The 13,757-nt window shown below is 29.8% G+C and overlaps 1 protein-coding gene across 4 annotated transcripts in view; it reads right to left on the bottom strand.

Moving 5' to 3' along the window:
* LOC118192464 (transient receptor potential cation channel subfamily M member 2-like) overlaps positions 1 to 13,757 on the bottom strand; it is a 137,403-nt gene that overhangs the window by 16,925 nt on the left and 106,721 nt on the right. For 3 of the 4 annotated variants that reach the window (XM_085827073.1, XM_085827072.1, XM_085827071.1), the window contains exons 26-27: positions 8,447 to 8,558; positions 2,781 to 2,879 (exon numbers count right to left, since the gene is read on the bottom strand). In XM_085827073.1, coding sequence (XP_085683199.1) covers positions 2,781 to 2,879; positions 8,447 to 8,558 — 211 coding nt within the window. The remainder of the gene's footprint in view (positions 1 to 2,780; positions 2,880 to 8,446; positions 8,559 to 13,757) is intronic. The other variant, XM_085827074.1, reaches the window with a different exon arrangement.

Genomic DNA, 13,757 nt, shown 5'->3' with positions numbered 1-13,757 from the left:
ACACAAAATAGAACTCTGATATAAAACTTAGCATAAATTTTATTATTTAATTTTATTAACTTCACTGTGATGAAATCTTACTCTTTTATTAACTTGTCTGCCAACCCTGGAGGGTGAACAAGTGCATTACCTGTCACAAGAAGGCTCTTCAGTGAACTGTTTTTTTACATTCATTCACACATGAGGCAAATAAAAAGCTTAGCATACTCTTCACTGACTTGTATCCAGGTAATGCTACGTTGTTTTGGATGATATACATTCTCCTTTGCATTTTTTTTTTTCAATACACCAGTTAATAAACCTTGTTGGGTAAAAAGTCTTCAGTTTTTACATAGTCACTAAAACATTGCAGAAATTCCTCAATCTTTCAATGCCTAACTATGCTATTATATTTAGCACTTCTTTTTTTAAAAGCCTGAAACCATCCTCTAGCAGCTTTAAAAACATCATTATCTATCATCATTCTCACACAAGAGCATTTTTTACCAGGTTGTCATGCACTCGTCTTCCCCCCCCCTTCTCCACAAAGTAGCTGCTTATATGGCCAGCTGTGTTTATAAAAAAGGCAAAATATATAATAATTTTATTGAGTCCAGCTAGTAATTAATTATAACAGGTGAACTGTGTTTATTGCTTTTAAATCACATTAGTTTATTAACCGATAACAGATAGATTAAATTTGGAATAAAAATTAAATATCTTACACTTTGCCCCCCCCCAAAAAAAAACATATTGGTGCATCGAAGAAAAAAACACATTATTTGGGCTGTGGCAACACATTTCTGTTAAATCCTTGAGTCTGTTGGCTAAATTTGGAATACAAATATATTACACTTTTCCTTGTGGCAACTTCCTTTTTTTTTTTATTTATTTATTTATTTATTTATTTATTTTTTTTTTTTAAATTACTGAAATTTCTGATAAAATTTGAAACATATCTTATGTTGAGTGGCAACACTGCTTTTAAATTGCCAAACCTCTTAATCAAAACTACATTAATATAGCAAAAATTATAAACTAAATAAAAATGATTTCAAAATTCAGGTTTCAAGGTGCACATGTTCAGGTGGAGCACTATGTGTGTTCAAAATTTGGGGGCTCTGGGTGTTATAGTTTTTGCACAGTGTGAGGAACATATATACAGGTTTTTCATTACTTAATAATATAGCTGATGCTCTTAGAAATACTGTTATCAACTAACATTCACTTATTTATCCAAATGAGCAGTAATTTCTTTTCTTCAATCATCAGTGATCTTTGTTTACCAAAAACTGTCCTTTTTTTTCAACACTGGCTCTTTTGATTGTTTCTTTAATTTTGAAAATATTGCAGATTGTTGATTTTGCTTTTTCTAATAAATAAAGCAAAGTGAGCAGCAAGATCAGAAATATAAACATCATTTTTGTATTTGTCTACAGTTTCTTTTTTAACCTCTTATGATTCTAGTCTTGTTTTTCTTTTTGTTTTGCTGTTATCATTATCCTTTTTTGCAGCATAGTATCTTATTTAATAATTTATGTAACAAACACATATCACAGTAACATTTAAGTGAAAGTAAGAGCGGATGCCATACAGGAAATAACAATCTCTTGCCAATATTACATTTAAAAAATTTTATAACCCAGAGATTAAACTAGCTGCAGTGCTGATCCTCAAAAACTGCTGGCCATATTAATTGTTCAGTAATCTCTTGCCTTAGATCCCTCTGATGTTTGTGTGCAGATATTTTTGTTATGATATCATTTTAAATAAAACTCGCATGTCGCGAGTCTTTGCATTCTGGAGCATCATTTAATGGCAGCTTTTCCTTTTTTATCTCAAGGTAATGTTCTTTATACGAGAAAATGAACTTTTCATTCTGAAAATTTGCTGCTGTCTGAGATTCCACAGTATTTTGAATAGCTTATTATCTTTTTTTAAGCTGTTAAGTATCATCACAGAATCCTAAATTACTGTATTTGAAGGACTGCTCAAATATTACTGCCATAGGTAATTGTTGTGAATAATTTTTTTGTTATTCTATTACAATATTAATAATTATTCCTTTCACCAAACAAAAAAAAAGTATAATTTCAAAGTGAAGAAAGATATTTGTGAAAATATTTTTTAATAGATAGAAATTAATCAAAAATAGTGGGCTTATTAGCATTACATTTAAATAGTTTTATAACCCAGAGATTAAACTAGCTGCAGTGCTGATCCTTAAAACTGCTGAACATATTAATTGTTCAGTAATGAAGTGCATTAGCAAAATCAAGAAGTCAATGAACTAACGAGAATAGTGATTTATGTATTAGCTACTCACAAAAAATATTTATGCTAAAATTCAGAATATTCTTGGAAAGTAAATTTATAATTTTTAGCTTCAGGATGAAGGTTATAATTTTTTTTTTTTTTTTTTTAAATTAAAGAGTTACTTTTCTATTCATTTCTTTCAATTTTATTTAATATCAAAAATTAGAATTTGCACAGCCTTTTCATTATTAAGATGTATGTTTTCGCTTAACTAAGTTAACATTTTGAATGTTTGCATTTTTTTTAATACTGAAACAGCTGTTCAAAATATAATTTGTAGCTATTTTCTCAGTTAATGAAATAAAATTCTCATTCAGAGTCTATCTAGTAATTAAAAGCAATAAAATATTTGCAAACTTGATTTAATAAAACTTAATCTTAAAATGTGATTTTAATTGTTAAAAAAACTAAATGCATGGAAAATAGCATTATTATTAATATGTATAATAAGTTAGAAAAGTGTGACTTTGTATACAAATGCTTACTTTAACCATATCTTCCACAGTTAACCAGGAATAAATACCTTCATCCATTTTGAAAACAGACTGGATCACTTCAAATTTATTTTCTGACCACACAAATCCCTACAATGTTTTAATTTGGTGATTGTCTTACAAAAATATTTGGCAGTTATAGAAAAATAAAATAAACTTCATTTCAGAATTCTTAAAAAATGTCTTCATGAACATTTTATTAAAAATTCTAAATAAGAATTAAAATGCTATGAAAGTTTGATGAGTTTCAATATCAGGTACCATTTTTCTATATGCTGATCCTAAATATAGACTTTGAATTAAAAAGCTTGTCAAAATAAGGTAGAAAATTTTATGAAAATAATTTTAGCAGATTCGGAAAAATGTTTTTAATACAAAATTCAGCATTTTACACAGACCATGTAAAATAAAATGTCCAAGTGGCCACAATGTCAAAATAGTGACAATGCTTTCATAATTACACACAAAAACTTCATTACATTTATATGCAAAATTCGAAGATATATGTATAATAAAATATATACTCTTCTGTTATCAGGACCAGATTATGTATGCATTTGTGTGTAAACAAACACACATGTACACGTACATACATACATACATTCGTGCATTTCTGAATCTGGTCCCAATAACAGAAAAGTACCATGGAATTAGTGAGTTCTGTTTTATTTGCTACAGATCCATTAATTATGAAAATGAGCCAACTTTTAACACTTTCTTCCTAAATCTGAACGAAAAATGATCAGATTTGCTTAATAACATGCACTGAAATTTTATCCAAGTCAGTAAATTATTTCTACTTCATCTCTGTAATTTCTGCAGTAAAGAAATAAATGTATAATATGAAAATTTTAGCAGATCAGCTTTATAAGCATCATATTTAAAGTTAAATTTTGTATTTACGAAACTAGCTGCAGTGTTGGAACTGCTTTCATAAAATTTTTTATCATATTGAGAAAGTACACCAAATCCTTGCCGAGCACGGATTTGCGGAGTATGATTTTGCATATATACATTGTCTTAATTTTTTTCCCATTTGATTTTTCCAGTTGTAGAGTTTCATTAATATGTGGTTCAACATATCCATCAACATTAAGTACTTGCTGGAATCAGTTTTGGCTAGAAGTTGTCAAAAATTTTAAAGGATTTGCATCGAATGACAATGCCAAGGAATCATACAAATTGCAAAAGCAGTGGCGGCAAAGGATTTTCAGATGTGGAAGAAGCCAAAGAATTAATTGAGAAATGAAAAATGCAGATTGGATGATTTTATAACATCAGCAGACAATGAAAACAGTGATAACGAAGAAGATAAAGTGTGTTTAGTTCACAAAAAGTTAAAAAAACAGTTAGAAAAGGCTCAGGAACTGTTTGACTTAGCAATGGAGACTGACTCAGATGAAGAAAGAAAAGGATGCTTTATGAGAGATATTGAAACATTTATGAAACTGCTAAATATTTTAAGAGATGAATTAATTTCAGTCATTATCCCAACAAAAATCGCCAACATTTTATAAAAATAATTCTATCATATACTTATTATAAGAAGTAAAAAAATTCTTTCAATTAACATTTGTTTCATTTCCCCTTTAATTACAACAATATTTAGGATTGTTTATACACATTTTCTTAATCTGAATTATACCCAACTCATTTTTTTTTTTTTTCCTGTAGAAAGTTAACTTTGTGGAAAAACAATTTTTCTGTATGTGGTGTATTAATGATGTAACCTATGCATTTGGCTAATAAGGTTTATTGTAATACTCCATCTGTCCCATAATAACAGTAGCAAAGGAAAATAAATATAGAATGCAACAAAATTTAATATCAAAAATTAGATTAAATTAAACAATACATTAAAAATATTACTTGTAATTTTTATTTTTTAATGTTCAGAGAGTTTCTGGATTTTTAAATAATGTTACTGCATTTTAAACTTGTAGGTAGGAACACTTGGCTGCAAAGCTTTACTTTCTTTATACACCCATGAGCTTAAAATTATTGGAGCCATCATTCATCACTACTTGCAGCATAACTTACCGAAGTGACAGAAATGTATTATCCAGTATTTTGGAGAAATATTATCAGACTATGTTTACTGCTTTTGTGGTATATATTTAAGTTTTTGAAGTTTTTCTTCATAATCTCTGGATTTACGTCCATAGTTTTATTTTCTCAAAGAATCAACATAAGCATAGTCACATTGACAATTATTTTTTAAACGCCAGATCTGATTTCTTTATATGACCATTCTGTTGCATTTAAATTGTTTTGCAGCTATGTAATTGCACTTTTCTGAAATTTTTCATTTTTCTTTTGATGCAGCAAGAACTGGATAATTGCAACTCGATTTTTGATTGAAAGCTCTCTTTTCTTCATCTTTTTTTACAATGGGTTGATATTCAATTGAAATAAAACATCAGCAGATTTTGATCATCGAATGAATATAGAAAAATAGTTATAATTTGTAATAATTTCATTAACCTAAAAATTCAAACTTGTGTCAAAATAAATGGTAAATGTCATGAAACACATTTTGAATGAAGGCTTTATAATGTGTTAAAACGTAACTTAAGCTGCATTCGCCAATAATTCCCATTTAAATTTTCACTTGCCACTATTATTATGAGACAGAGGAAGTACCGGGTGGCCATAATTAAACTGAAAGTGCTCACAGTGTTCTGTAGCGTGATCTATTTGCGAGAACGACGTCGCATTTTGTAGGAAGATTAAACAAGACGGGGGACGAAAGATTCCACGAAAAAAAAAAAAAAAAAAAGAAAAATTAGTTTCAAAAGTCACTGCTAGGGGAATATTTGGCGCTGTGTAATAGAAAATAGAGTGTTAACAAATGCAAATTAATACGGAATACAATTTATCGTAGGTCCATTCTTCTATGAGAACATTACTCCGACAGGACCGGACACCTGTTCTGTTACCGAAGAGAAATATCGCCACATGTTGAACAGCTTTGTCATTCCGGCACTTCAGCAAAGACAATGCCTGGGGGAAATCCTTTTCATGCAAGATGGAGCCCCTCCACACGTTGCTGTACGTGTACAACAGATGCTACGACAGAAATTCACAACAGAAAGAGTCATTAGCCGCTACTTTCCAACTGCATGGCCACCTCGGTCGCCTGATCTTACCCCATGTGACTTCTGGCTATGAGTTTACCTTAAGTCCAAAGTCTATCAAGGAGTGGTCCAGGACCTGGCTATGTTGAAGGATAACATATCACAGACTGTATGGGAGATTCCTGCAAACATGTTACTTTCTGCTGTTGTGCATATTGTGCACAGAATGCAATATGTGGCACACAACAACGGCTGCCACATTGAACCTTATTTGAATGCAAAGTAAAAGGTAATTTCCGTATTGATTTGCATTTGTTAACACTCTATTTTCTATTACACAGCGCCAAATATTCCCCTAGTGGTAACTTTTGGAACTATTTATTTTTTCTTTTCGCGGAATCCTTCGTCCTCGTCTTGTTTAATCTTCCTACAAAATCTGGCGTCATTCTCGCAAATAGATCTCGCTACAGAACACTGTGAGCACTGTCAGTTTAATTATGGCCACCCGTTATTTAATTTCAAGTATACCTCTAGTATCAGTCTACGTTATCCAGGGTTCGTAGCCACATTTTAGTTAAAAAAATAAGCACATATAAGCACTTTTTAAGCACATTTTAAGGAAAAAATAAGCACCTGTCTAATTACATTATACACAACTGCATAACCTTAAAAGAAAAATTAGACTTGTAATTTAAAATATGAGCAATGCAATATTTATTAAGAGAATGGGCATTACCTCAACCATGGAAAAAAATTAACTTTTTTTTTTAAAAAATTTTAAATGACAGTTCAATTTACAGAATTAGTTTACAATGAGAGGAAAAGAAAACTATGCAGAACTAAACTATATTAGAAGAGTTAATGATGAAATTTGAGTTCAAAATATAGAAAATAAATAATAATAAGCCATATTAATTATATTCGTTTGGCACCTAATAATAAATACAATTTATTTTTCCACTCATATTAATATTTAAATAATTTAACTTAAATCAAAATTCTGAACATTTTCTAAATTTTCATTGCGTAACAGTTTTCCCTTAACATATATTCCAAGCAAAGTAATTCAAGTAAAAAAGAGGCACATTTCTGAAATCAAAAGACGGGAAATTGCTTCATTCAGTCATCCTTTAACAGAAAAGATTAATTAACCCGCATACTCGAAAATTGCCGAATATTCCGGATAGTAACTGGAAAAAGAGGAGTGGGGGAGATTGTAGGCGTTCTTTAGATTTAAATTTAGGCTAAATAAATGATTTTGACATTTCGATATATGCATCATATAAAAATAGACCAACGGAACTGAGAAATATTCTGCTTAGAAAGCACAGTAAAACTCTTTTAAGTGTTCATTAACAAATCTCAAACTGAACATCAAAATTGATTATCAAGGGAAAATACCGCAAACATTATTGCGCAATACGTGCGGCGTAATTCTTCCATATGTGAAATTACGCAATCGGAATCAACACCTGCCGGTATTCGGAGAATAAAGAACTAAATAAAGGAACAGAAAGAGACTTACTAGTCTGGGGTGTTTCTGATTCTAATTTTCAACAGACTGTATTAAATTTCCGGAAGAGAATCAATCTTCGCTTATGTTGGGTAGACCGCAAAAACTTTTAGTCCTATTCAATCCAGATTGGACAGTGACAAAAAAAAGTCCACTGCTTCAATATCAGAGATTTTGCAGAGAAATTCCCAACCTCCGTAATGTATAACGTATTGGCAAAGAAAATGAAATTATTTTGACTATTCGATTACTTTTCTTTTATTTAAGCCATTCCGAATATTATTCCTTAGAAAGCTAATCTGTGTAAAAACACACCCGTTTTTGGAAGTTTATCTATACTTCAGCACTTACTGCAACTATATTATTATAAATATTCATACATATACTCATAATCTAAGCATAACGATCATAATAAACACGAATATGAGCTGACCACGCGGAACGAGAATGCAAATTATTAAAATCTTGATAGAAATTCAAACTTGTATAGTATTTGGGTGGGAGGAAATGAATACTGAATGTACCGGAATTTTCTACCGTTTTCGCAATTCTTTGACCAATAGAACGTTGTGCACCTGTCTGTACTCTCGCGCGCGCCATAGGTTACGTTAATGCAGAGGATGGGGGGAAAGCAATTTCCGGGAGTACGATTCACCATCTAACGTTGCATATAAGGAAGAAAAGTTGTTTATTTAGTTTCGGCTTTGGTACGGGGAAAAATGCGCGTTCATTAAAAACAAAGGATTAAAAAAAAGCACCAAAAGCAAAAAATAAGCACTAAAAACAAAAAAATAGGGCTTTAAAGAAAAAGTAAGCACCTATAAGGGCCTTTATATTTTATTTTCAAATATAAGGGCTTATAAGCACTTGTAAGGACCGCTACGAACCCTGTTATCAAAGATAAATATATTTTAATAAATTATTTTCATGTTATGTCATTTCTTTTGTAAAATTAATTAGGTTAAAAATTAAAATACCATAAGAGACTGATCAGTATAGTTCTGAAATACACAATGATCAAATAATGGGAACTTTAAATAAATAAAATTTAAAAATATTTCTAATACCCCTGGCAATGAAAGATCCATTTTGTTAATATACCATGTTTGCACAAATTCCAAATGATGAGTTGTACCAAAAAGAGTATGTTCTGATCCTTTAGAATCTCTTTTGCGCCATCTGTAAAAATTACGAAAAGAGAAGGGAGAAATCAATTGGCAAAACTGATAAACTTTTGTTACATAAAATAATAAATTAAAATTAGATGTATGAAAAATGAAAATGCACAAGAATACCATAGTTTCATAATTTTATAAGCCAGTTTACTTGACGATATTCTTATTTTGAAGATAAAAGTTATTTGAAAAAACAAATTGGAGATAAATTACACAGACAGAAACAAAAGAATTTAAGCATAACATAAGAACATAAAATTTACACTAATCTAGTCTACTCTTTAATTATCATAAAGTAAAAAAATCTGTTACAAAAATAAAATAAAATTCTTCCATAAGTTAGGTCAAAAATATTTGCAGAATGCTTATATTTATAGCTAGCAATCTTAGAGTAAACTGTAGAACATATTATGCATTAAAAACAAAATTAACTGTAGTACATATTATGCAAATGAAATGATTCTGAAGCCACCTCTTGTTTCTAGTGTCAAGATGATTTCAGAAATTATATTTGCTTAAAAAACATCATGGTGATGTTGGTTATCTTCACTTGAATAAAATATCACCTTCCACAGTTCAATTTTTTTATTACATTACTGCAAAACCTATGTAATACAGCAGTGTGCATGTATTAACTAGCACTGCTCCGCAAAAGCAGGTGATTGTGCCATTTGAAGAAAAACTGAATTACTTAATATATACTTAATATATAAAAATTTTCAAATATTTCATCATTACAAAACTTAATTTTTTATGTTTAATGTTAGTTACGTACATAATAGCTGTAATACTCTGTAATTTATATATAACAATATTAATGTAGACACCAACAGACAATCATCTGGTAAACAGATGATCTAATCTTATGACTGACAAATACAATAGAAAGTAGACTATCCAAAAAGCCCGGGAAATGCCGATTTCTAGATACATTAAAATTCCAGATAGGGCATATAAGACTATTAATGTATAAAATGTGGAATTCACTTTAGAAATGCCAAATGAATGGAAAAAATTTCTAATATAAAATTATAAAATCAGTCATCTTATTTATTACCAACTTGAACATCAAAAGCCTGCAATCAAAATAAAATAAATTTTGGGGAAAATATAATACATTTTGGGCATAAAAGCTGATGTATTTTCTAGGCCTTGAACAATGAAAGTAAAACATCTTATCCATTTATGAAAATCCACTGAACTTGAAAGTTGGCAGAGATGTCACCAAACTTGCACCAATCATACTGGCAGAATTTTAAAGGAATAAATCATTTTTTGTTTAGTTAAATAATAAAGCAAATACATATTACAGATATAGCATGAAAAGATCTCAAATCGTTCATCATAAATTTTCATTTTGTATCATTAATCTGTTTTCAAAGAAAGTAGAATATTGTGCCTTTTTTAATACTGGGATCCAGACTCCACTGCAGTCTCTTCCATAGAAAGCAGGTTCCAAATATTAATAATGTGGTACTTTTTCATTTCGCCGGCGCAAATCTCACCAAGTAGACTTTGTTGGTGACAACATACAGTATACACATAAAAAATTTTAACAAATAATAGTTCTAACAATTTTTTATTTTGAAGGCATAAACATTTTAATATGGTTTAAAATTTTGTAAAAAGCTAATAAATAAAGACAATAAATTTGTAAAAAGACATTAATTTAAGAATATACTATGCTATCATGGTTCAACACCCTGATTCGCCGGTTCATATCACATGATTTCATGTACACTACACTACAAAAATATAATTCTTTCAGTAATTATCTACATTAATTTCTAGTTAAATCTTAATTTGGAATACAAGTTTAAATGCAAGAATTATTTCAATTTGTACAAATAGCTTACTGAGAAATTATGTAAAACCTGCAGTGCTTTACTTCGCTAGTGCATTCTCATTAGAATTGATGAATTTAACCCTTGATTCTGCCTTTTCTATATTTTCGCCTTCAAGTGAGCGGTGTGATTGTATCCTAATTAATGGTCTTAGGGCATAAAATTTAATTGTCTTTGTAAATATTCTATATAATTGTATGGCAGTAATGAAAGAAACAATCAATCTGTAAGAAATGGATGCGATTTGTTTTGAAAATGAGGCGTAAAAGGTTACCAGCAAAGATATTCCGTTTGGCATCAGTTGTATCATTATTGGCGACTTTATCGTTTGCGCCGGCAAAACGGAAAAGTATCAATAATGTTTACAAAATGCAACAACAGCAGTAATAATGTTTTCAACATAACTTACAATTTTTACAAAAATTAAATCAGGTTTATATAGAACAAAAGTAAAGTTCTGATTGTGTTGCAATGTCATTCGATCCATTACTGGTGCTAAATCACACTGTTTAGTAATAATGTACATGTATTGACAGTATAATAAGTTCTATAATGGTGTTAGAAATCTCTTCTTTACTTGGTATTTCAGGAGAACATTTTTTTAAAAATGATCTGGTTAGTTGAATGTCACATAGTTGGGTTTTTGTTATATAGTATATATGAAATACAGTCAAAAGTGGTTAATCCGGACTCGTCGGGACTTCGGCGATTCCAGATTATAGATCATCAGTTTAAATATGGTAAGATGGCATGCAGAAATTACAAAATTAAAAATATGAAACCGTAATTTATGAAATAAAGAACAATTATGATCTAAAGGGTATCAAAATTTACAAAAAGAAAAAGCTTAATATTTATTTGTTTACTTTATTAAACATTTCTATCAATGTTAGTTGTTTAAGTTACTTTGTATTTTATGCTAATACTTTCTCTTTAATTCTATAAACAGACATGATTTCTTGTTTAGTTACAAAGTTCTGCTGTTCAAGTCCTATAATTGCTGTGTTGAGAATACCAACTAATTTGTCAATCGAAATTTTTTTCGTTTTCAATAACCTCTGTGTCACTTTCTTCACTATCGGAAGCGAATTATAATGACAAGGAACTTGATTTAAATCATATCAAAGACGGAGTACATTGAGTTGAAATACTACATTTAGTAAGGAATTATAAGCCAAATAAAATAAAAACATCTGCCCTGAAGACAAGGATAGTGCTGACAGATCAACTCCCAATTCATTGCGCGCCGCGGCGTCCCATTCCCCCGCAGAGCAGCTTGAAATTGATAAACAGATTTCGGATTTTGAAACATACTTTCGTTTTGTAGATCCTTTACATATTAGTAAATATATATCGGAAATTTTATTTGACATAATCGAAAGTTCAAGCTTACTTTTATAAAATTGCTCTAACAGTCTGCAAAAAATAATAAGGCGGATCCAATTCGAAGATTAAGGAACAACGCAATCTGCAACATTAACTGAATTAGATAATTTTAGCTTAGCTTATACCATCCATTATATATTAAACGCGCATGCGTAAACGTATTATGCTCGTGTGCACACTTACATTCGCAGCCATAAACGCCTATGATCTAATCTTATGACTAATGACTACAGGGTTCGTACACATTTCTTTACATGAAAATTAAGGACTTTTAAGGACCATCAAAGGAAAAATTAAGGACCTATCAGCAAACAAAAAAATGAATAGAATAAAGCAATTATCCATACAACCGACTTCATGCTTGTAATTTCACTTTAAGAAACTAACAGAAGTGTGTATTATGCACTATTATTAAATTCAATTTAATACTTACCATAAAACAATTTTGAAAATTAAACTAATTCCCTACAAGTTATGAAGTAGATAACATTAAATTAGGAACATAATTTCTTGAAAAACATGTATAAGTGTATTTTACACTAATAACAGTCACTATTTTAGAGATTTACATGATTATTATTTAACTTATTTGATATTTATTTAAACACAGTCAACTACTATTATAATCACAATGTAAGAATATTTTGCAGATTAAAATAACTGATTTGTAAACATACAATTTATTTCCTTGGTTTTTTGAAAGATACTAGAATAATAAACTGTACAATAAAAGATACAAAACATTTGTGCTTTTTTTTAATCTGAAATCTTTTCAGCTATTTTAACATCTAATTTATTTATGTCTATTTTCTTTTCTTTAACTATTCTTCTAAGTTCATTTGCTTTGATAAACAAATCAATGTTCCTACTGGTCTCAGCTTTATCTGCTAAAGCATCTACTTCTTCATTAATATCTTTAATGTCCCTTTGAAGAAATTTTTTCTTCTGCTTCATATAATCAATTTCTTTCTCAATAATATTTCTTTTCCTCTTTGAATTTTCAGATTTAGTTAAAGATTTTTGTTCTTCTAAATACTGAACTTCTAAATAATGAACTCCACTTCTTGCAGAAGCTGCTGCTGATCTCATTTCTTTATTAATTTCGATATTAAGAACACCTCCAGAAAATTTTATGTAATCAAATACTGTGCGTTGAAAAATGTATGATGAGTCACTTAAATTTTCAATTTCAATTGCTTTATTTACAGAGAAGCTCCTTTCCACAGAGGCCTGTTGCATCAGGTTCTTCTATTTACAATAAAATTAATGTAAAATTCCTTACCTGCTGCATCTTCAGTGTTCTCGACGCCAGGCTTCTAATAATCACGTTTTCCAGTAAGAGTTTCTATTACAATTAGCAGGCCATCTTGTCTTTTAATTATTTATTGAAATAAAAAGCTAATATACATGATAATTATTTTAAAACAGTACATTTTTAGTTCTGAGTCTTTACGCTCCTCAGAGCGGTTCCAATCTCGACTGCTTCTCGGAACTTAATTACAGCAAAAGTAAAGGAAGAGATGCCCGCCACCTAGTGGCAAGAATGTGACATCCTCCCACCTTTTGATTTTACCTCGATAAGATGGGAAAATCAAAACAAAATTTATCAATAATCAAACAAAAATTCAAGTACAACTTTCACAAATATGAAAAGTAACTAATGCTCTAAAATTAATACTTACAAAGAAGGATTACACATCTAAACATTTTCTGCATTACATTCATACCATATCCAGATAACATGTTCCAATTGACAACTGTTAGGACAATTAAATTTCTAAAATACTGAAAAGAAACAAAAATTAGTATAGCAATTTAAAAATATGTAAGAGGTTTTACAGTTTTACGTCCATATCTAGTTTGATAGTTCATATCACTGTAACACTTATCCGCAGAGTTTTTTATGTTCATGGTGAAGTCACTAAACAAGTTAGGTCTATCAAGTTCGAAAGGATAAATACGTTTCACAGGTC

This window comes from Stegodyphus dumicola, chromosome 11 (assembly GCF_044657685.1).
Source record: "Stegodyphus dumicola isolate Sdum_Otavi_A_Nest chromosome 11, ASM4465768v1".
Classification (NCBI taxonomy): domain Eukaryota; kingdom Metazoa; phylum Arthropoda; class Arachnida; order Araneae; family Eresidae; genus Stegodyphus; species Stegodyphus dumicola.
Note: the sequence above shows the minus strand (reverse complement) of the source record. Positions and strands in the feature narration are given on the sequence as shown.